The 25,586-nt window shown below is 40.5% G+C and overlaps 1 protein-coding gene across 1 annotated transcript in view; it reads left to right on the top strand.

Moving 5' to 3' along the window:
* The window catches only part of LOC126335568 (dihydroorotate dehydrogenase (quinone), mitochondrial), a 47,839-nt gene that overhangs the window by 20,552 nt on the left and 1,701 nt on the right, over window positions 1-25,586 (top strand). Inside the window, exons 5-7 of the mRNA XM_049998997.1 lie at window positions 6,082-6,265; window positions 13,813-13,966; window positions 20,313-20,472. Of these exons, the coding sequence (XP_049854954.1) occupies window positions 6,082-6,265; window positions 13,813-13,966; window positions 20,313-20,472 (498 nt within the window). The remainder of the gene's footprint in view (window positions 1-6,081; window positions 6,266-13,812; window positions 13,967-20,312; window positions 20,473-25,586) is intronic.

Raw genomic sequence — 25,586 nt, 5'->3', positions numbered from 1 at the left:
ACAAGCAAGAGTCCTTTGGAATTGAAAAACACCGTAGCCATAACTTTTCCAGTAGAAGCTGTAGTTTTGAATTATTTTTTTCTGGGTGAATTTGCATGATGCCACACGATTGATTGCCTCTTCATCTCTGGTGAAAAATGATGGAGCCATGTTTTATTATCTGTCACAATTCTTCCAAGAAATTCATCTCCACCATTCTCGTACTGTTCCAAAAGTTAACTGCATTCCGTTTTTCTTGTTTCTTTGTGAGCCACTGTCAACATCTTGGGAACACTTGAGTATTCTGCAAACACTTCCTTCCCCTATCCCGACATAGCATGACAATTCGTTCACTGTTAGGCGTCTGTCAGCAGTCACCAAATTGTTAACTCTCTGCACAGTGTGGATTTTGTGCAGTACGAGGCCTGCCACTGCGAGGACAATCCTCAATATTGCCGTGCACGCTTTCATCAAGCAACCTTCTTGCCCACCGACTAACTGTACTGTGATCGACAGCAGCATCTCCATACATCTTTTTCAACCTCATGTAGATGTTTCCCACTGTCTCGTTTTCACAGCACAGGAACTCCATGACAGCATCTTGCTTCTGATCAACGTCAAATGTAGCAGCCATCTTGAAGACATGCTGTGATGGCACCACTCACGGGAACAGGTTGAACTAAGTTTGAAAACTAGCGGGAAGGATGTATCTACACACTGTAAAACTTTCACACATGCAGAATGAAAACTGTATTTTTACAAAAATAGTGTGCATTTCTTTTGGAGTGACCCTCATAATCAGCATTAGTAGCCGAAGCACCCTCATCTTGCCAACAGCCTTGTCAGAGAGGATGGAGGATCAGACAGAGGTTCAGGACACACTCCTGCCCTTGGGGTGGGAAGCTACCCTTAAAGGCAGAAGAATCAGCGATGATCTAGGGAATGATGATACAGAAGACAATGGAAACCACCACATTAAAGATACATACTGTGTGTCCACTGGATATGTGGCCTGTAATTGAAGCAGTGTCATGATGATCTCTCCATTGGCAAAAGATTCCAGAACAGTCCCCCTTCCAAATCTCCGGGAGGGACTGCCAAGGGAGAGGCGACCATGAGAAAAAAAATTAAATATCCAACAAAAGGATGACATTCTGTGAGTCAGGGCATGGAATGTCAGAAGCTTGAACATGATAGGGAAGCTAGAAAATCAGAAAATGGAAATGCAAAGGCTCAGTGTAGATGTAGTGGGGGTCAGTGAAGTGAAATGTAAAGAAGAGAAGGATATCCGGTCAGATGAATATGGTAATATGAACAACAGCAGAAAATGATATAATGGGAGTGGGATCCGTTACGAATAGGAAGGTAGGGCAGAGGGTGTTTTACTGTGAATGATTCGGTGATAGGGTTGTTCTCATCAGAATCAACACCAAACCAACAGCAACAACAATAGATCAGGTATACATGCCGACAATGCAGGCTGAAGATGAAGAGATAGACAAGTATACAAAGATATTGAAAGGGTAATATGGTACATAACGGGCGATGAAAATCTAATTGTCATAGTGGACTGGAATGTGGTTTCTAGGGAAAAGAGTAGAAGAAAGGTTTACTTGAGAATATGGGATTGGTACTAGGAATGAGAGAGGATAAAGATTAATTGAATTATGTAATAAATTCCAACTACACTCATGCTCACAAATTAAGGATAATGCTGATACATGGTGAAACAAAGCTCTGATGGGTGGTATGTGGGTTTAAATCAGCTTGATGTATGACCATGCTGTGCATATGACCAGCGGTCATCGCTCAGTGGCGCTGGCAGCAGTCGACGTACGCAGAGGTGTGTTGGTGCGTGTCAGAGTACGTTGCAGCAAGTAAGTGTGCAGATGTTTTCAGACATGCTAATGGTGACTGTGTGTTGAAAATGGCTCAAAGAACACATATTGATGACATTATGAGGGGTAGAATACTAGGGCGACTGGGTACTGGTCAAACACAGCATGTCGTAGGACAGATCCTCCATGTGTCACAAAGTGTGATCTCAAGATTATGGCAATGATTCCAGCAGACAGGAAATGTGCCCAGGCACTACAGTACGGGACGTCCACAGTGTACAACACCACAAGAAGACTGATATCTCACCATCAGTGACCGCAGATGGCCACGGAGTACTCCAGGAAGCCTTGCTCAGGACCTTACCGCAGCCACTGCAACAGTTGTCTCCAGACACACACAGTCTACAGATGACTGAATAGACATGGTTTGTTCACCTGGAGACCTGAAAAGTGCACCCACTAACCCCTGGTCACAGGAGAGCCCATAAAGCCTGGTGTCAGGAACGCAGTACATGGTCATTGGAACAGTGGTCCCAGTTTATGTTCACGGACGAGTCCAGGCATAGTATTAACAGTAATTCTCGCCGGGTTTTCATCTGGTGTGAACCAGGAACCAGATACCAACCCCTTAATGTCCTTGAAAGGGACCTGTATATAGGTCGTGGTTTGATGGTGTGGGGTGGGATTATGATTGGTGCACGTACACCTCTGCATGTCTTTGCAGAGGAACTGTAACTGATCAAATGTATCGGGACATCATTTTGCACCAGTATGTCTGCCTTTTCAGGGGTGCAGTGGGTCCCACCTTCCTCCTGATGGATGATAACGCACAGCCCCACTGAGCTGTCATTGTGGAGGAGTACCTTGAAACAGAAGATATCAGGCGAATGGAGTGACCTGCCTGTTCTCCAGACCTAAACCCCATCAAGCACATCTGGGATGCTCTCTGTCGACGTATCCCTGCACGTCTTCAAACCCCTACCACACATCAGGAGCTCCGACAGGCACTGGTGCAAGAATGAGAGGCTATACCCCAGCAGCTGCTCGACCACTTGATCCAGAATATGCTAACTCGTTGCGTGGCCTGTGTATGTGTGCATGGTGATCATATCCCATATTGATGTCGGGGTACATGCGCAGGAAATAGTGGCATTTTGTAGCACGTGTTTCGAGACGGTTTTATCAACTTATCACCCATACCGTGGACTTATAGATTTGTGCCGTGTGTGTTCCCTATGTGTCTATGCTCTTAGTGCTAGTTTTGTGCAGCGCCACATTGTGTGGCACAACATTCTGTAATTATCCATAATTTATGAGCACGAGTGTAGTTATAGCCAATACTCTGTTCGAGCATCACTAGTGGAGAAGGAGGAGGAGGAGGCATACTTGGAAAAGGACGCTAGATACCGGAAGATTTCAGTTAGATTACATCATGGTTAGCCAAATGTTTCGAAATCAGATAGTGGACTGTAAGGCATACCCAGGAGCAGATGTAGACTCAGATCACCCTGCGGTAGTGATGAAGAGTAGGCTGAAGAAGTATCAATATGCAAAGAAGTGGAATACGGAAGTGCTAGGGAATGACGAGACACGCTTGAAATTCTCTGAGGCTGTAGATACTGCAATAAGGAATAGCTCAGTAGACATTACAGTTGAAGAGGAATAGAAATCTCTAAAAAGGGCAGTCATGAAAGTTGGAGAGAAAAATATAGGTACAAAGAAAGTAACTGTGAGGAATCCATGGGTAACAGAAGAAATACTTCAGTTGGGCGAGGAAAGAATACAGTACAAAAATGTTCAGGGAAATGCAGGAATACAGAAATAAAAGTCACTGAGGAGTGAAATAAATAGGAAGTGTTGTGAAGCTAATACAAAAAGGCTACATGAAAAATGTGAAGAAATCAAAAAAGAAATGATTGCCAGAAAGGTAGACTCAGCATACAGGAAAGTCAAAACAGCCTTCGGTGACATTAAAAACAAGGGTAGTAACATTAAGAATTCCACTGTTAAATGCAGAGGTGAGAGCAGATAGGTGGAAAGAATACATTGAAAGCTTCTATGAGGGGGAAGATTACTCTGATGTGATAAAAGAAGAAACAGGAGTCGATTTAGAAGAGATAGGATATCCAGTATTAGAGTCAGAATATAAAAGAGCTTTGGAAGACTTTAGATCAAATAAGGCAGAAGGAATAGATAACAAAACATCAGAATTCCTAAAATCATTGGGGGGGGGGGGGGGGGAGTGGCAATAGAATGACCATACAAGTTGGTGTGTAGAATGTACGAGTCTAGCAATATACCATCTGACTTTCGGAATAATATCATCCACACAATTCTGAACACTGAATGAGCTGACAAGTGGAGAATTATCCCACAGTCGTCTTAAGAGCTCATACATCCAAGTTGCTTACAAGAATAATATACGGAAGAATGAAAAAGAAAACTGAGGAAGTGTTAAATGAAGATCAGATTGGCTTTAAGGAAGGTAAAGGCACTTCTGACATTGTGGTTGATAATGGAAGCAAGACTACAGAAAAATCAAGACACATTCATAGAATTTGTCAACGCGAAAAAGTGTTCAACAGTGTCAAATCATTTAAGGTGCACAAAATTCTGAGAAAAATAATGGCGAGCAGTGGGAGAGACAGGAATATACAACATGTACAAGGGACAAGAGGGAACAGTATGAGTGAAAGACGAAGAATGAAGTACTAGGCCAAGAACAAAGTGTTAGAATTAAAAAAGATGTAAGATAGGGATGTGGTCTTTCGCCCCTGTTGTTGACTCTGTACATTTAAGAACAGTGACATAAATAAAAGAAAGGTTCAGAAGTGGAACTAAAATTCAAGATGAAAAGATATCAGTGATAGGGTTCGCTGATGACATTGACATCCGCAGTGAAAGTGAGGAAGAATTACATGATCTGCTGATGGAATGAACCCTCTAACGAGTGCAGGGTATGAATTGAGAGTGAATCGAAGAAATACAAAAGTAATGAGAAGTGGCAGAAATGTGAACACTGGGAAACTTATCAGTTTGATATTCACGAAGTAGATGAAGTTGGGTTCTGCTATCTGGGCAGCAAAATAACCAATGATGGACAGAGCAAGCAGGACATCAAAAACAGACTAGTACTAGCAAAAAGGACATTCTTGGCCAAGAGAAGCCTATTAGTGTCAAACATAAGCCTAAATTTGAGGAAGAAATTTCTGAGAATATACGTTTAGAGCACAGCATTGTATGGTAGTGAAACACGAACTGTGGTAAACAAAAGAGGATCGAAGCATTTGAGGAAATGTTGTAAATTAGGTGGACTGATATCGTAAGGAATGAGGAGATTCTGTGCAGAGTCAGAGAGGAAAGAAATGTGTTGGGAACACTGACAAGAAGAAGGGGCAGGGTGATAGGACGTCTCTTAAGATGTCAGGGAATAACCTGCTTGATAGTAGAGGGAACTGTAGAGGAAGACATAGATTTGAATACATCAGTGTGAGGATGTAGGTTGCATGTGCTATTCTGAGATGAAGAGGTTGACACATACATGAGTGGAACAGGAAGAAACCCTATAACTGGTATAGTGGGAAGTACACTCTGCCATGCACCTCACGTGGTTTGCTGAGTATAGATATAGATGTAGAGAGGAATTTGTGGCAGGCCACACCCAGCCAGTCAGAAGACTGAAGACTTAAAAAAAAAAAGCTGACAGCTGTCACACATAAATTTGTGGCTGCATGTTCTCAGTTTTCCCCTGTTGAAATGGTTAAAACAGCCACCTTGAATTATAGAGGAATAGCATTCATGTTTGTTTAGGTTTGGTTTGCTAATACCTTTGAAACAGTATGTATTTTATGTTTAGAAGAGATTCTACTAGAAGCATGCAGTTTTATGGAAATTTCCAAGCTTGTCTTTTAACTTTATTATTTGACAGTAATAAATTGGGAGCCTGTGACCTTTTATTTATGCAGTACAATTTTCGTCGCTGATATGTCAGTACGTGGTCTAAGACTGATGCTGTAGTTTTGGCTGATCTTGTAATAGTGTTAAGCATTTATGCCATGCAAAAAATATTTAAAATATAGAGGAAGTTGTTACTAATTTTCTTCTTAAAAAGAATCAAAAGTTAGATTCGTCTCTGTCTCTCAGGATTCCACTTACTTTATTTGCATTACATTCATTAGTGTCTTGTTATAAAAGTGAAGTTAGTTGGTTGTTGGGTTAAGTTTTAAAGCAGAATAGTTTCATATGCATTTTCTTACCATGCCAGCCCGAATACGCCAGGACTTCGTAGTTTGCAGTCAAAACACCATCTGAAGGAGCTGCTGTCTGGTGTGGTTGCAGCACGTGATGATCTACCAGCTAATTGTTGGACACCTGTATTTTTAAAATTGTCACCAGATCTTACAGACGAAGAAAAGAGAGACATAGCCGATGTCCTCAAAGATCCAAAGGTATGTGATGTAGATTTGAAAGGAAATTAATTTTAAGCCTGTTTTGTGGCTAAATAATCTTTTGATCTTTTTAACCATCTACAGCTATAGGCTGCCCTCAGATTTACAGCATTTCGTGATTTTAGTTAGTTTATCTTCTCAGTCCTAAGGCCAAAAGTTGTTTTATAAATGTGTCAAGCAATGTACTTAGATGTGCAACATATTCGTACTAATTTTTGAAAACTGTGTGAGGAACCTTATTACCACTTCTGACAGAAGCAGCCAAGGAAATCGGTGTTTTCCAAGCAGTGATTGGAATACAATAGTGAAATGACAAACAACAATAACAAATCGTCCTGCAAGTTCCAAGCTGTTGGACAATGTAATTAAGAGGTCTATCAAAATAAGGATGTTATGACAACTCATAAACAGGAGCAGATGTTTCAGTATACACAAGTTTTGTGGTCAGCTCACAGTTTACTGTGATCTCACCAACCACTCTGTTTATTATTACTGGAAAAATCTAAGGATATACTTTTCACGGAAGAATATTACAGACAATGGGAAACAAAGATCACCAAAGCAAGTTTCAAGTGCAGCAGTCAAACTCTGCTATACATGGGGTTGAGAGATCAACACCACCTCACAGTTTCGTTCATGCTCAGAGAGCAGGTACATGTTATATCACTGCTCAGAGCATATGAAAAAGGTGCCTACACTAGTCATCAAAATATTGTGTGAAAAATGCGATTGTCATCTGGGCTGGAAACCCGAAAACACCCCTGCAGTCAAGCAAGGTGAGAAAACTTGACATATCACAACAATTCTCAAAAATTATTTAGTTCAGTATTACCTCATTAAGAGAAAGTCTTATGCATTCGTTACAGCATTTCAGTTACTCTTGGTGTGAATAAGAGTTTGAATGCACCTGTTCACATGCAATAGCAGTCACTGTTTTCCCATGTTGTATATCGTTTAAACTTCAATTAAATTTATGAATCCCCTCAGGGGGCTCAGCATTTAGTTGCTGGGTACGGGCTTGGCGCCCCCGGGGTCCCTGAGCTGCGGACTGGGAAGCGCCACCAGTCCTCAATACCGTAAGCTCTGAGCGTGCTTAAATGACCACCGTAAGGCGCGATAGTGGAACATTGTGCGGTACAGAGCCCGGAGATGTTGGCTTAACTGGCTGGGTCGCGAGGATGGTATAAACCTCTATAACAAAAAAACCTCAATATCAAGGTATGCTGTACGCCGAGGAGACGCATGAGGTAGAACAGTTGCTAGCGGGCGACCTCTGGGGAACCTGCCGCCCCCTCCAGTTGTATTAGGCTTACCCAGGCAAGTGGGGCTCTGTCTGGGTGGACATTCCTTCCCCTAGCTGCTCGTGGGACCACCATCAAACGAAATACGAATAGTGCGCAACCATGAGTCTCTAAGAAAGGAGAGTTCAATGCTTTACAATATGACCCCCAATATTTCCCATCCCTGTCCACACCAGGGGAGGAATGGCCGTCTAAATTACCTGGTGAGATGTGTTGTTGTTGTTGTTGTTGTTGTTGTTGTTGTTGTGGTCTTCAGTCCTGAGACTGGTTTGATGCAGCTCTCCATGCTACTCTATCCTGTGCAAGCTGCTTCATCTCCCAGTATGTACTGCAGCCTACAACCTTCTGAATCTGCTTAGTGTAGTCATCTCTTGGTCTCCCTCTCCAATTTTTACCCTCCACGCTGCCCTCCAGTACTAAATGGGTGATCCCGTGATGTCTCAGAACATGTCCTACCGACCGGTCCCTTCTTCTAGTCAAGTTGTGCCACAAACTCCTCTTCTCCCCAATTCTATTCAGTACCTCCTCATTAGTTATGTGATCTACCCGTCTAATCTTCAGCATTCTCCTGTAGCACCACATTTCGAAAGCCTCTATTCTCTTCATGTCCAAACTATTTATCGTCCATGTTTCACTTCCACACATGGCTACACTCCATACAAATACTTTCAGAAACGACATCCTGACTCTTAAATCTATACTCGATGTTAACAAATTTCTCTTCTTCAGATATGCTTTCCTTCCCATTGCCAGTCTACATTTTATATCCTCTCTACTTCGACCATCATCAGTTATTTTGCTCCCCAAACAGTAAACTCCTTTACTACTTTAAGTGTCTCATTTCCTAATCTAATTCCCTCAGCAACACCTGACTTAATTCGACTACATTCCATTATCCTCGTTTTGCTTTTCTTGATGTTCATCTTATATCCTTCTTTCAAGACACTGTCCATTCCATTCAACTGCTCTTCCAAGTCCATTGCCGTCTCTGACAGAATTACAATGTCATCGGCAAACCTCAAAGTTTTTATTTCTTCTCCATGGATTTTAATACGCGTGTTCCAGTGTTTCTACGGAATCCAAACTGATCTTCCCCGAGGTCGGCTTCTACTAGTTTTTCCATTCGTCTGTAAAGAATTCGTGTTAGTATTTTGCAGCTGTGGCTTATTAAACTGATAGTTCGGTAATTTTCACATCTGTCAGCACCTGCTTTCTTCGGGTTTGGAATTATTATATTCTTCTTGAAGTCTGAGGGTTCTTTCAGTTTATCCAGGTCCCATCTCCTTTATTTCCCACCCTTTTGCAGTTTCTTCAGTTTTAATCTACAGGTCATAACCAATAGATTGTGGTCAGAGTCCACATCTGCCCCTGGAAATGTCTTACAATTTAAAACCTGGTTCCTAAATCTCTGTCTTACCATTATATAATCTATCTGAAACCTGTCAGTATCTCCAGGGTTCTTCCATGTATACAACCTTTTTTCATGATTCTTAAACCAAGTGTTAGCTATGATTAAGTTGTGCTCTGTGCAAAATTCTACTAGGCGGCTTCCTCTTTCATTTCGTAGCCCCAATCCATATTCACCTACTATGTTTCCTTCTCTCCCATTTCCTACTGACGAATTCCAGTCACCCATGACTATTAAATTTTCGTCTCCCTTCACTATCTGAATAATTTCTTTTATTTCATCATACATTTCTTCAATTTCTTCGTCATCTGCAGAACTAGTTGGCATATAAACTTGTACTACTGTACTAGTCGTGGGCTTCGTATCTATCTTGGCCACAATAATGCGTTCACTATGCTGTTTGTAGTAGCTTACCCACATTCCTATTTTCCTATTCATTACTAAACCTACTCCTGTATTACCCCTATTTGATTTAGTGTTTATAACCCTGTAGTCACCTGACCAGAAGTCTTGTTCCTCCTGCCACCGAACTTCACTAATTCCCACTACATCTAACTTTAAACTATCCATTTCCCTTTTTAAATTTTCTAACCTACCAGCCCGATTAAGGGATATGATATTCCACACTCCGATCCGTAGAACACCAGTTTTATTTCTCCTGATAACGACATCCTCTTGAGTAGTCCCCGCCCGGAGATGTGAGATGTATTCTCCTCGATTGCTGGTTTGCAGCCAAACAGATGGCGACTCATTTCTGACCACAAAGCCTCAGTTTTTTGTGGAAAATTTAGAGGACAAGTTCGGAGAAGTTGAGGGCCTATCTAAAATGAGGTCTGGAGCAGTCCTCATACAGACAGCATCCCCAGCACAGTCACGGGCATTGCTTGCTTGTGACAAACTCGGTGATGTTGCAGTCTCCATTACGCCTCTAAAGAGCCTCAATATGGTTCAGGGACTTATTTTTCATCGTGACCTGTTGTTGCAGCCTGGCGCAGAGTTTCGTGCAAATCTGGAACGCTGCGGTGTTCACTTTGTATGATGTGTCTTCAGGGGACCTAAAGATAGTAGGGTCACCACCGGTGACTTCATCTTGGCCGTCGAGGGAGACACCCTGCCCAAAAAGGTCAAGGTGATGATATATCGATGTGATGTTAAGCCTTACGTCCCTCTAACCCATGTGCTGCTTCAAGTGCTGGAGGTTTGGGCACATGTCATCGAGATGTGACACCAACCCTACCTGTCGGGATTGTTGACATGCTTCCCACCCCAACATCCCGTGTTCCCCGCCCCCTGTTTGTGTCAACTGCGGACAGAAACATTCAACTTGCTCATCAGACTGTGTGGTTTATCAAAAATAATGGAAGATTATGGAGTATAAGACATTGGACAGGCTCTCTTACACAGAGACTAAACACAAGTACGACTGACTTCACCCTGTGCGCATTTCATCGACGTTTGCTGCAGCAGCTTCGATGTCGCCATCCCTGGCGATGAGCCCCCAAGCTCAGCCGCTTCTTGTGGGCCCTCCAGTCCGGCTGTCTATTCCTGCCCCCCAGGTAGTTGGGGGAACACCCTCTTTCGTTGCTCCCCTGTTATTAACATTGGGAGTAACAACCTCTCCTTCTTTGGGGACTGCCCCTCCAGATGTCAGCCAGTGTCTGAAAAAGCCACCACCTGAGGGCCGTAGGGCTTCCAGGTCTTCCTCGGTCCATGAGACTGGGTCGGAAAAGCCCACCCAGCCTGATAAACTGAAGGACAAACAGGACCCTATCAAAAAGAAGAAAAAGCAAAAGGAGAAGGACATAGAGACAGAAAAGGAGTTCACCACTGCACCTGAAGATGATGTGGAGCATTTAGTGTCCACTCAGGTGCTAGATGTTGCTCGACCCGCAGCTCCTATGGGTGTTGATCAGGCTACTTCGCAATCGGTTGCGGCGAGCGCTTCTAAGGCATAACCTATCCCCCCCAGGTTCGTTTATGTCTTCACAGTTAGATGCCTTTATCCTTTAATGGAATTGCCGTGGTTTTTTCCACCACATTGCTGAGTTGAAACAGCTTTTGTGCCGATTCACTGCCACTTGTCTGGCCCTACAGGAAACCTGGTTTTGCCAACTCGCTGGCAGGATAGCATTACCATCCCGGTGCTGAAACCTGGTGCAGATCCTCTGGTGGTTGATAGCTATCGCCCTATCGGCCTTACCAGCGATATGTGCAAACTCCTGGAGCAGATGGTGAGTCGGCGGCTCATGTGGATCCTCGAAGCTTGGGGCCTCCTAGCCCAGCAGCAGGGGGCCTTCCGCCAGGGCCACTCAGCGATCGACAATTTAGTCTCTCTAGAGTCAGCTATTTGTACAGCTTTCACTCTGCAAGAACATCTAGTTGCTGCTTTCTTTGATCTTCGGAAGGCGTACGATACCACGTGGCGCCTTCATATCCTTGCTACGCTGCAAGAATGGGGCTTACGGGGTCCACTTCTGATGTTTCTACAGAATTTCCTCTCGAATCGCTCCTTTTGGGTTAGATTGGCACATATTTTAGCTCTGCTCATATCCAGGAGAACGGTGTCCCGCAGGCCTCAGTTCTCAGTGTTCCCCTCTTTTTGGTGGCGATTAATGGTCTTGCGACTGCAGTGGGTTCATCGCTATGTTCCTCTCTATATGCCGATGACTTTTGTCTTTATTACAGTTCCCGAAGCATCAGTGTCACTGAACAGGGGCTGCAGGGAGCTATCCATAAGGCACATTTTTGGGCATGCAACCATGGTTTTCAGTTCTCAGCCTCAAAGACGCGAGTGATGCACTTCTGTTCTTGTCACATGGTCCACCTCTATCCAGAGCTCTACCTTGCCAATGAACTCCTTCGTATTGCGGAGACGCATCGCTTCCTTGGCATGCTGTTTGATGCTCAGCTCACTTGGACACCTCATCTTTGCGAGCTCAAACAACGGTGCTGGTGGCACCTCAGCCACACTGGGGGGCTGCACGAAGAACCCTCTACAGCTGTATAAGGCCTTAGTCCAGTCCCGTCTCGACTATGGGAGCGTGGTGTATGACTCAGCAGTACCTTCAACGTTGCAGATCCTCGACCCGATTCTCCATTGTGGCGTCACACTGGCGACAGGTGCCTTCCGCACTAGTCCGGTGACTAGCCTTCTAGTAGAAGCTGGAATCCCTCCCCTAAGATTCTGCCAACAACAGCTGCTTGCGTCCTACATCGCCCGCATCCATTCCTTGCCCAATCACCCAAACTGCAGGCTTCTTTTTCCATCTTCTGCACTCCCCTCCCCACGACGGCGGCCTAGGTCAGGTCTCCCGATCACGGTCTGCGTTCATTCCCTTCTCTTGTCACTTGAGTCCTTTCCCATTCCTCCATCCTTCCGGCCCTCTTCTTCTACCCCTCCTTGGTTCCTCCTCCGCTTGCAGCTTTGCTTGGATTTGTCCTGCGACTCCAAGTCCTCCGTTCCACCTGCCAGTCTTCGTCAACAATTCCAGGCTCTTCGTGCATCGTTTCATGATGTAGATGCTGTCTACACCGATGGTTCTGTGGTCGATGTATGCACTGGGTTTGCTTTCATCCACGGCGACTACGTTGAGCAGTATTGCCTGCCTTGTGGGAGCAGTGTTTTCACTGCGGAGCTGGTTGCTGTTTATCATACATTCACTCACCTTTCCTGCTACCCTGGGGAGTTATTTGTCATATGCAGTGACTCCCTGAGTAGATTGCAAGCACTTGACCAGTGTTTATCTCGGGACCCTTTGGTGCTGTTTTTGCTTTTGCTGAGTGTGGTCGTTCAGCGACGTTTGTGTGGACCCCCGGCCACATCGGCCGATCGGTTGGCCAAACACCCCTGGAGCTTGGTCTCGTGGAAAGAGCCCTCCGGTCAGCCCTACATCGCAAGGTTCGCAATGTCTGGAGCTCTGAATGGTTTGTCTTGAACATTCCAAATAAGCTACGCATGGTCAAGTTGTCCACAACCATATGGAACTCATCCTTGGGGGGGCATGCGTAGGGACACAGTTGTTCTCTGCCATCTCCAAATTGGGAATAAGTGGTTGATCCACAGCTCTCGCATGATTTCTCAGGCTACACCCACTCCAGCGACTTTTAATTGTGACATGGCTACCAAAATAGTGTCTGTTATGGTAACAAGTTGTGTTGGTACCTCTATCAACACTTTCCAGCTGGAGTTTCTTCATTTGTAGTTGAGAAGTTGACCTTTTACCTGATCCATCAACCACTGTAGTCTGTTTTACTCAAGTCAACTATTTGCTCTGCTCCTTGTAAGTGTCCTCTATTTTGTGTTACTACGGTGTTCATTTTAGCTGTGTACCCCTTGGTGTTCCCTCCCTCTGGGTGCAGAGGCTATGCTTTTACTGTATAGTCCTTTTACAAGTGTGTCTGTTTGGGACTGATGACCTCGATGTTTAGTCCCATCAAACCCCAAATTTAACAACAAATGTATGAATGAGATAACAGTATGAGCCTATCTCAGTCACCTGTGCGTATGTGTATGCAACCCCTCCCCCCAGCTGCCCCCCCTCCCCCCCCCCCCCCCCCCCCCCACACACACACACACACATGGGGGGCCTGTTACTTCTAGCATGGTATAAGTGGTAAAACAGTTTTAAACTGTTAACATAAAGGCCAGAGCAAAGAAGTAGGAAATGGACATCTTTTAATATATTCACTGTGTTCAATAGTGCAAACAACTAAATTTTATGAAACATGATATTCAGATTGTTTTGTTTAAGGTAAAGTACTGAGTTCATTTCTTTTAATAGTAATAATTTGTATGTGTTGGTCTAGTAATTGTGAGTGATTCTCTTGTTTCATTACAGTGTGCGATTGATGGGCTTATTATTTCAAACACAACAGTGGGCAGACCTGAAAATCTCCAGAGTGATTCTGTATTTGAGGAAGGAGGACTGAGTGGCCGGCCATTGAGAGATTTATCCACAAATCTAATTGCAGAAATGTATTCACTGACAGGAGGTATGGCATGATTGTATTTATTACCATCTGATTTATTAGGTAAAAAACTGATTAAAATATCTCAGAAAATTATATGAACTAAGTACTCAACTTGGGCTTTGGTGTGTTGGAACACCAGTATCATTCCTTTTCCTCTAAAGCTGGCTGTTCCAGCCCAAGTGCCGTCCTGCTGACAGCTGGGCAAACAGCTGACTTTCAGCCCGCATGAATGCACTGCCCAGGCTGAGAGCCCAAGGACAGGAGTGGCAAAGTGACTCACATGTGTAGAATGTGTGCACTAGAGCTGCGTGACAGATGGTCATACCAAGCTGCACCAGACCAGAGGCGAGCTGACAGGCACTCCCAGGTGCATATGCTCCATAGGGCAATGTGGGAACAACTGCATAGAAGGAATTAAAGAGAAAGATAGATGAAGGTAAAGCAAGTGACTCATTGTGAATACCATTTCCAGAAACAGACACATGGCAGTCAGCATAAGAATACCAATAGTGCAGTGATATGCCATTTCTCTTTTGCTCCTGAAGCTGCGTATGTAAGGTTTTAAGGGTTTGATACCCGTTAACCTCCTACATTCTGTTATTTGTTGTAGTCTTTGTTTCTATCTATATTAAACTAATTGTGTTTCTGGGGAACTATCATTGCCCGAGATTTTTTTGTGACCTTTTTAGTCAATTTAGACTATAAATATGATTCAGTGCAGTTGCTGCAAAATAAAGAAAAGAAAAGAAACACATACACTGTATGTACAAGCTACTTCATTCTGTATCAGGTGACATCTCACTCTAATTAAAGAACAATGAATAAGATTATCCTTACTTTGACTAATTAAGAAATAGCCTGATATCTTTGGTTATTGCTTCCTTGTATTGAGAGCGTCTCCTGACAATGTCCCAGGGTTGCTGAATGTGCATTTTATGTTTCACTTCAGTGCTTGTGGTACACGTATGAAGTATTTGCGCATTTCCGCATGACGTGTATTACACCAGGATGTGACACAGGAAGATCATTGATGAAGCTCCTGTGGTATCCATATTTCAGCACTATTGATAAACATGAAGTCTTTTTAAAATTGTATTGATAAAAAGTGGTTGTGTACATAGTATTCAAAGATGTTACCACCTTATTGCCACTTTGTGTTGTGAACATTAGGTTCTAAAATCACATTTGGTAATTATAAATAGGAAATTTGAAAAATGATTGGTGTTTGCAGGAATGGTGTGGAATTGTGCCATACTGTGTTATGAGAAAGCTAGTCCACGTGTTTTATATTGTTACCACAAGAATAAAATGAGACAAATCAAATTTCAAAATAAGATAAGCAGGGTGCTGGCTTTCTTCCTGTACTAGACATTTCCTTCAATTCAATCACAAAAGTGTGTGATTGCATCAGTACTTATACACCGAACAATGCCTAGTGAATTAATTTCACTTAGACTGATGTCCGCCCCCGGTAGCTGAGTGGTCATCATGACAGACTGTCAGTCCTAAGGGCCCGGGCTCGATTCCCGGCTGGGTCGGAGATTTTCTCCGCTCAGGGACTGGGTGTTGTGATGTTCTAATCATCATCATTTCATCCCCATCGACGCGCAATTCGCCGAAGTGGCGTCATCTCGAAAGACCTGCACCAGGCGAACAGTCTACCCGATGGGAGGCCCTAGCCACACGACATTTCATTTTCACTTAGACTGATGACCATAGATGTTAAGTCCCATAGTGCTCAGAGCCATTTGAAACCAATTTCGCTTATTAAATCTCTTGGCGTTAAATTCCCTGTTTCTTTCTTCAGTTTATGCAGATGAACTTTTTTCCGTAATGTATTACTGGTATTATTGTTATCAGAGCAATATTCCACACAGTCCTGTTTTTAAAAGTCAGTTTATTGGAGGTGGTATCCCTTTGTTTTCCTTGTGATCTTCAAACTGCACTTAGCCAGGTAAATGGAGACCTACGCTTTTAACTCCAAACCACAGTGCAGTTTGGTATTTTTAAATCAACAAATCACTACCAGAGTAGCAAAAAGTGATAAGTGTCATAAAAAATCCTAGATATGACAGGACTGAACCGTAGTCTAGCCTTTAGCCATACGGAAAAGAATTAAAAAACTAGAATTCATGCTGAAATAAAAAGAAGGTAAGTAGCCTGCGAGGATGGTAGTAGAAAGGATAGTTGGTGTAAATAAGAGAAGGAGATTTTAAAGAAACATGGTAGTTGTTCTTTTTTACAATTTACAATCTCTCTCTCTCTCTCTCTCTCTCTCTCTCTCTCTCTCTCTCTCTCTCTCTCTCTCTCTCTCTCTCTCTACCCCTCTCCGCTCCTCCACCTGCCTCCACTTCCCCCTCCTCTCTCTAATCACCTAAAGTAAAGAAGGAACTTCCCACATTTTTTTCTGCTCTGATTTGATTACTGCTATACATACAATGTTTTATTGTGCTGTCGAAAAAAGAAATAATCTTAACTTAGTCATAGTGGAAATTCTTAAAACATGAAGAATCGTTGAGCTCAGCACAATATAGTGGCAATCATACCACGGGCCAATGGAGTGATGAACACGTGCTGAGAAGCTCATCACTGAGAAGTTATTGCAGTGCATAAAAATTTCTAAATCTCTTTCACTCATTTGTGTGATAGATATTAGTCATTGTGCAATAATTTGTCCAGGTATCCTCAATGATGAGCTTGTCCCCTGTCCACACCCCAACAAGTTGGCAGGTAAAGTGCAAAGCGTCAGTAAACGTGCTGGCGACCAAACTGTTACTTGTGTGCTCCTCTGCTCTCGTGAACAGTAGTGTTCTTTTTAATTCTCTCCCCCTTCTTTGAGCATTGGGGTGTTCTGCATTTGTCAGCTGTTGCTGTGAACTAATGTTGTTGTATTAGTGTTGTTTTAGTAACAGTATTATGTGTCTCAAGGTAAGATTTGCCATAAAGAAGTAATATGAGAACATATTTGCTGTCTTTAAAGATATCGTGGGTTGTAAGTATCAAGATACGGCTGTGAATTTGTGCTTTGAACTAGACTGCAATAGTGGTGAACCAATTAAAGTTTCCAGCTGTGAAAGACAAGGAGAAAGAAAAGAAGGCAAATGAGAAAGATAGTGTCAGCAAGTCAGTCTCTCCTGGAAACAATGAGCAATCCTTTTTTAGCTTAAAGAAGCATAGTAGACAACATTAGGTATTATATGTTTATATGAAGTGGAAATGTATATAAATAAGTGACAAAGATGCATATAATGGTAAAAGTAGAACTACTGGAATTTCAATCAAATTAGCACACCAACAAAAATACGTAATTGGTGTATATACCATATTCTAAATGCACTGATGTTAGCTATAAGAAAGCTGAAATGTAGACCTGCAATTAAACCAAATTGCTATGCAACTGATTGCTGTAAGTAATACCTACTTTGTTTTCCAAATTGTTGTACAGTCACGGGGCATACCAGTTCCCTGTGGAATCCAATTTGCTATAAATGTTTTAGTTGTGAATGCTTTTATAACTGGACCAAACTGAGAGAAAAAAATGTTAAGTGTCTCAGGATTCCATCTTAGTTTTCTTCACTTGTGTCATCATCCTCATTGCATTTTTCTTATTCATCTTCTTTGCTGCTCCCATCATCTGTGGTTGTTGAGTCATCATTGCAGTTGATATTATAGGCTCGTTTCAGTGTCTCGGGTGACTTCTTTCTCAAAATCTTCTTTCTGTACATTTTCTGCATGCTGAACACATTGTTCGATTGTGACATTTTCCAAGGGCTCATGAAGTAAGCACTCAATATCTGCGATTTTAAATGTGTGGTGTTTTTTTTTTTTTTGGCTCGTTCTTTCTGTGACTTAGACCAGATGAGCTCAGTTGGGTTGTAATGGCATTTGTAAGGCAATAAGTGTACCACTTGGTGCCCCCTTTCATGTGTCGGTAGATCTTGCTCGTAGATGGGTCTCATCTCACATAACGTCTCAGCTCTTGTCTCTGTAGTTGAGAAGGCAATATTTTTCTCTTTTAGCTAAGTGACTATGACAACCTTCTATGTTTTCATTGCTGGAGCTCAGTTCCTAACTACCGAATAATACTCAGTTTTGTCCATATGGGTTGTCCAACCTTCCTCCAATAAATTCAAAGAAATAGTCTTCAGCCAATTCTTAAACTTCGCTATGTTCATTTCAGAATGATAATCTTCTGATTTGTTTGTTTTGCTGCATCTGTAAACTAATATACTTTCTTTATGAAAACCAGTCTTCGCAGAGCCCACATGCATAACAATTAGCCTTGCTCCTTGCACAATATGTACCTTAAGGCCCCAACATTGGTTTGAATTGTCACATTTAATTTTGTGAATGGTTTTGAGCAACCCAAGTTTCAGCCAAATGGAATACAGGTCTCATGTCACCTGAAGTAGGCATCAAATTTATCGTCTGCAAAAATTTAATTTTGTTCTAGTAAAACTTGTTTGTTGTCTTTCTAATGCTTGTGTTTAAATACTATATCATTTAATATGCTTCTCGCATACACATTTCTGTGAAGGTCTTGTGAAATATATTCTTTCCAGGAATTTAGTAAACTGAGCTTAAGCTACTCTATATGAGGAAAGAATTTAGAACCCTTATTGGTGCTGTTATAGTTCTATAATTCTTGCTGGAAAATAACTTGTAGGAACCTTTCAGTGATATAATTGAACCTTTTTAAATGATTGTATAATATAAACATCATTATCATTTGAGTCAGAACAATATTTGTCTGTCTAGAAGAGAATAAAAACTTTTTAGTGAAGTACTGTGCCCGGTATGGGGTTTTGTAGACTTCAGAAAACACGTCATTGACCAGTTCCCTGCAGTTAAGAAGTAGTGGGGATTTTTTGTACAAGCAGTTAGTCGGTCATAGATGTTTCCTTCTATCATTTTATAGGTTTCTGGTTTTTGCCAGTTAACATTAGTTGTTCGCATTTTCCAGTGAAACTGCTACAAATGACTGGCACTGGCATATTTTAAAGAGGTCAGAGCACTTTGAGGAATTAATGTGTTTGAATTTAGAAACATGAAATTGAATGGTATCAGTGTACTATTATTATTATTATTATTATTTTATCTATTTTTTATTTTTTTATTATTTTTATTTATTCTTCAGGAACAAAGTTGAGCCCTGGAAAGAATTTTATGTTGAGCTTTATTGTAATTTAATTTCTTAATTAAGTGAAAATCAATTTGATAAGTGCAGGAAAAGATAGATTTCTACTTACAATGCAGACGACATGTCAAGATGAAGGCAGGTGCGATTAAAAGACACTCACATGAAGACACTCACATGAAGACACTTACATATAGCTTTTGTCTACATCCTTCATCAGTAAAGAGAGTCACACACAAGAAAGCGAAAAACACCTCACACACAGATGAGCGCCAACTCCAGCATCTGTCTGTCTGTGTGTCTTTAGTGACAAAGGCTGTAGCCAAATGCTATATGTGAGTTTCTTTTAGTCGTGCCTGTCTGCAACTTGACGTGTCGTCCTTACAGTAAGTAGTACTCTCTTTCCTATATTATTGATATTCCTACCTGTAGTTTCCATTGTTCAATTTCATAAGTGTCTGGTAAATTGTTTTTAAGACTTCCCTAAATCATATGCTGAACTTCAGTTGCTGTACAGAATTAAACTATGAAAGGAATAATCTTAAAGATGATCTTTATTCAGGTAGAGAATAGTAAAGAGTGAGCTCATAGCTTCTATAGGAATCTTATGAAATAAGAGGTCACACCACATTCAGGGATCAGACCTGTCCCTGAATATTAAGTCAGGGTCCTACACATTTACAGAGCAATGTGGTTCTAAAATACCATCTGTCTTACATTTCAACAGTCTTATTGGTGCCATTAAATATTGCATAGGGAACCTGAATTGTATTTGTAATCCAGAAAGACAGCACCAGTCAACTGTGTGGTGTTCTCAATGACCTTGAATGATGCATTGAACAAGGGGTTAGATTGTCATCACATCTTTCTTTTGAAGACAGCTCATTGAGTGAAAACCTCTTTTCATGTTATGTTACAACTACATAATTTCTCACTATGCAATAATAACAATAATAATATTATTCCAGTGTTAGACATGACATAGCAAACTAGAATGACTAAGGAAGGCAAAAACGTAATGGCTGATTTTTTAAGCTGCTTGGGTATATTGGGCAAGTGGAGTATTTAGAAAAAAAGTGTTTTTCTGAAAAAAATTCATTTGTATAATAATATACTGGTACATTCAGCATGAATCTTATTACATTCTAAATTGAATGAATGAATCATCATAAATGAAACAGTTTTGGTGTCATGATTGAGCTGTTACAATTCCAATAAATTTTATTTTAGGAAAGATACCAATCATTGGAGTTGGAGGCATTTTCACTGGCCAAGATGCATATGACAAAATATGTGCTGGTGCTTCTGCTGTGCAGCTGTACACTTCTTTCATTTTCTATGGTCCACCTCGTATTACACGAATTAAAAAAGAACTTGATGAGTTACTCAGGTATGTATTATCAGTTTTATATTAACTGTAGTTCCCATATGAGTTAGGTACTAATGAAACGCTGCAAATGTTAACCTTTCAACACTGCCCCCTTCACTCCTGGTACTTGGCTGTGAACTGTGGTATTATGGGATCTTTTAAAATATCAGGTTGCAAAATACAGAAATGTACTAGAAATAGGATTCTTGCTTCATTTGAAAGGGAAAAGTAATTACAGTAGACGAATATGATTTATTTTAAAATATGCCATGCAAACAGGCGCTATAATGAAAAAGAAGAAGAGAAAATTCTGAAAAAAAAGTTTTATATGATCTCTCTGCTGAGTAACACAGTTATTATTCTGTCTACATTTACATAACTAGTTCTGGAAAGTCTAAAAGTAGCTACCCTTAAGCAAGAGTATTTTATGTAATTCAGATGTAATTAATTTTGATGTTGTAATCTTGGAAGCACTGTAGGATACAAAGACCAAAGTTGCAGTTCTTGCACCACTATCTACTTTCCTTCCTTTTGTGGTTACCATTCTCTACTTTCCTGTCTGAGCAGACCTTGCAGTATTAAGTTGTATTCACTCTGCTTGCAGTAGGTGGAACTGTCTTTGAAAGACGCCATGCAAACGTTCTTTCAGTTTGTTAGGACGAATTGGGTTGCTGCTGAAAAAACGACTCCTCCATTTTCAGCTTATATCTTCCCCACTATGTTTATAATATCTACCACTTCACTATTTCAGGCAAATTGATAGTAGCTGGGGAGCTGATATGCTCTTGTCAGGGCCACTTTTATTGTTTTTGTAGTCAATAATTATTTCTGACTTTGATTTCTGCTATTCCTTCCTTGGGCCTCGCTGAGATAGCGGTGAGTAGCCTTATGTTTTGTGGAAAGATAAAAAACACTACATATTAACTTCACGGCCAAGAGGTGTTCTTACCTTTGAAAATCTGCATGTTGCTGACCTTTCCAGTTTTTCATACTGTAACCACTCTGAGTTTTCTTTTCCCACAGCATGTCCTGAAGAGATGGGTTGGTGTAGTATCTATCCATACCTTTATTATGCCCTTTGCCAAAGTTCTCTGCACACAATCTATGTACATGCCCATGTGAGTATTTCCTACAGAACCTGTTTATAAATCACTGTTTTGCACAAATCTGATTGCTGAATGGAGAGAGCATACGATTTTATCTCCCCCCCCCCCCCCCCCATATACATCCTAAAGCCAAACCTGCTATGAAAAGAACACATTGCCTCAACATACTGGGATGAGAACTACTTTGATATTTCCTTGCAAAAAAATCACAGAAAGGCATTACTGTATGAAGTGGGCCATGCTTTCCTTCACCCCTGCTGACCTATGTAACATTACATATGTAATGTGGACAACATAGCTCAAGATCAGTTGTGACTGAACAATTTACTCTCTTTATCTGTCTGCAGTAACAGGTCTGTTAACCAATAATCAATGAGTTTCGGCAATATGAGTATGCACATGTGCAAAATAGTACTATAAAATCAATAAATTTCATGTGACTTTACTGCAGGCCATTTATACTGTACAAAGATTATTTTTAAATTGCCTTTACATTCCATTGTGGCCATAGCATACCGATTCCTTTCATTTTTGGTGTCTCAACTGTGCACTTGTTAAAGAAACAACTAAAATATTAGAACTCCTCAGTAGCATCTGAAAAATACGAGTTTACTCCAACTTCTTCCAGGAATGCTGGCAGTGTGGCTGATCATCTAGTTCCTAGTAGTCTTGTTGTCTCACCTGAGCCAGGTACCACAAATTATGACTGATGCTCTGTACCATTGTCTGCATAGCAAAAAAATCCTTCAGTCAGTACTCGAAAGTCACAAATGTGAATGAAATAGTGAACACAGTACAAAAAGGCTGGAATTAACCACTCACTTTACACCCAACATAAGCACAGGTGTACCTGAATCATTGCTTGTACTCTTGTCTGGAGAGTACAAATCCCACCCCCCACCCCCACTCCATCAGTATTTTCAATTTCTGATCCAGGATCCCCATATAAAATATCTAAAATATCTCTTGTCAGTTTGCCAATAAGCGCTGTCCTCTGGTCAAAGAACGATGAACTGCCTCCATTTTGTGTGATGAAACAACTTCCGGGACATATCAAGTGACCTTCAGGTAGCCGATAGACACTCACCTGTATGGTATACAGGCACCGTCAACATCAGGGTGATAGCACCCATAGGGTGTACAGATGCTGAGCTCAAAGTGTTAAGTTTGTAATTATCTTCTTTGCTGTGTAGTGATAGTTGAGATACCAGTACGTCACAATTGAGATATCAATATGTCATCAAGTATAAAGTGAGCATTTTAAGTAGGGTACCTAAAGATGGCAAAAAAAAAGAGAATACAGCATGACATTTTATAGTGGAGTTTGAAACAATTCTCTTGTCAAAATTACATGAAAAACAACTCTTGCTGTTCTGTATCCAAGTTATGTACTCTTCTAGCATCACTAAATTGCTAATGTAGTCCGTTTTTAAAGTTCAAGGAAAGAGAAATCATTTGCCAAAAAGTTCGATGAATAATAATATAAAGAAAGAAGTACTCATCTTTTTGTTTGTCCTTAATACAGTGCTCATTGTTTTCCTTGGAGATGACCTCAAGCCTGGGGATTTTGTTTACAAAATGAAGTCACTTTCTCATTACATCACATGTTTTATTTCACATTTTAACTTGTCACAACATTAAAAATACATCATTCAACTGATTAGCACTAAAGAGAGCTTTTTACCCATGCCTTTAAGAGACAAGATTACTGAAAGACAATTTGATACTTATTCATTTGACATACATTAAAACATAAGCTTCTAGTATGTTCTAGAAGCTGTGTTGCGAACATTTATTATTATAATGACATCCAGTTTTTGTGTTATTAACAATGTAGCATAAACTTGTCTTTTTCATTCTTGCAAAAATCAAAGGAATAAAATAATGATAAAAGTTATTTTATAAAGTTGCAAAATAGAAATTTTGGGATTCCAAAATATGCCATTGGTAATGCAAAATGGAGATTTTTGGATTCCAAAGTATACCATTGGTAAAGGACAGAATACACTTAGCTTTTACAAAATATTGAACTGTGTATGAAAGAATTAAGGATATTTTTAGAACGTCATAATGGTTTTCTGTTAAGTGAACAACAAATTTCCATAAAACATTACTTAAATGAAATTTAGAAAAATACTTGAAACGTATGGCATTTGCTATAACTAATGTAAAGTGAAATCTATAGTATAACTAATTTGTATGATCAAAACCTTTACAATGAAGGAAACAACTAATGTTTCAATATGTTGCAAAATAATTTGGAAAAGTATAGAATTTTTGTAAATACTTTAGGATATTGTGTTAGTTCAGTAGACATGAATCCTGTACCTCCCAGAGATAGAGAGAGAGAGAGAGAGAGAGAGAGAGAGAGAGAGAGAGAGAGAGAGATGGAATAGTAGCTTTTTGTAAACTGACAGTGGTATCACCACCTGTATTTGACATGAGGATTGATGTAGGCTTCTAGGTAATTTTGGTTTGTTATAAGTTTTATTGTGGCAGAAGTTTCATTTAGCAATCCAGAGTTATCAGAGTGGCCAAAAGGAAAAGTATTCACCAGCTTCAGATGTTAAGTTTTCATTCTGATTTAGGGGTAATTTATTATAAAACTTATAATCACCAAAATGTTTCTAAAATAGAAGACAGTACTGCAGTAATTATTTGGGAAAACCAAATAATTGTGGGAGAGAAGATAATAAGTATAATTTCTGATTATAGGAAATGTAGTTTTGCAGATTTCAGCCTGAGTTACTACTGTTTTCTCTTTTTTTTTCAGTTTTAAGGATTCTTACCTCTTCCTGCATAACTACTTGCACTGAACTGATGCCCCACCACTCCCTCCCCAAAATTTCTCCCTACACCCTCCAAAATCATCATCTACACATTAGTGTACATTTTTTGCAGTAGCAACTTTTTATGACATTGGGTAAATTCCTTCCAGCAAAAAGTAAATAAATTGATGTGGATATCTGCAACTGGGTAACATATTCGAAAAAAAGACTCACTTTGATTTGTAGTGAGAATATCTTATTACAATTGATGTAGATTCTTATTGTACAAAATAGTAAATGATTCTCATTATCAGAAAATTTTCTCCCTTTCTATTCTGTTGAATTAGTTTTTACAAGTTGTTTTACTAAGAGTTGTATGAAGATCTGCTGTTCATTTGTCACTTAGTTCACCCATTAGTTGCCCCGTGGAAAGTGTGAGAAATTAAAATGCAACAGTCCAGAACTTTAGTATATTATCTATTTTACCATTTCACAATCGTTTTCACTGATCTGAGTGAGCTCAGTAGCCTGGTTCTGCAGTTTAACTGCTCTTTACCCAAGTGTTTTACCATTTCTTTTTTCTGTTTTGTATTTCTGGTGAAATATTGACTAAAGAAAGAATAATCTGTTATGTAAGACTTGTTAGTATACACAGCTGTGGAGTGTTACTTTAAGATTCTGTTGAGGATTCATCATGGTTGTCAATATAGATATTCACTCTGACTGTCACTCACTGTAGCTACAATTTCTTCCTTAATGCACTGCTGTCAATGTGTAAATTTTTAATATAATTGAAATGTTTGCCATCTCAAGTCAGTGCTGAAGAGTAAGACAAAAACCAAAGTGTAAAACATCAGCATGAAGCCACACCAACAAAAGCACATGAAACTCTCCACCTAATCAGTTTCAACTTTGTATAGCTCCTCAGAGAGAGGGTGTAAACAAGGTAGGCAGTTAACATGTTTTCAGCATAGCAATTAGTGTCATCCATGTTTCCCAAATACACATATTTGTAACCCTGCCAAAATCACTCCTGTGCACTTAAAACACACAGATTGGGAAAAGTACAGTATTGTGTACTAACAAGTCCATAGCACTGTAAGGATTAATTTTAGGTGAGCTTGTACATTTCTTTAGGCATTTTAGTATCGAATCTTATAAATTTATGTGAGAGTCTGATTCATCACTCAGTTATTTAGAAATATGCAATAACAAATAACCTAACAAAGACAGGAAGCTGTTTGTTTGTTTGTTCACCTGT

The sequence above is a fragment of the Schistocerca gregaria genome, chromosome 2 (assembly GCF_023897955.1).
Source record: "Schistocerca gregaria isolate iqSchGreg1 chromosome 2, iqSchGreg1.2, whole genome shotgun sequence".
NCBI lineage: Eukaryota > Metazoa > Arthropoda > Insecta > Orthoptera > Acrididae > Schistocerca > Schistocerca gregaria.
This window is presented reverse-complemented; position numbering and strand designations above follow the sequence as displayed.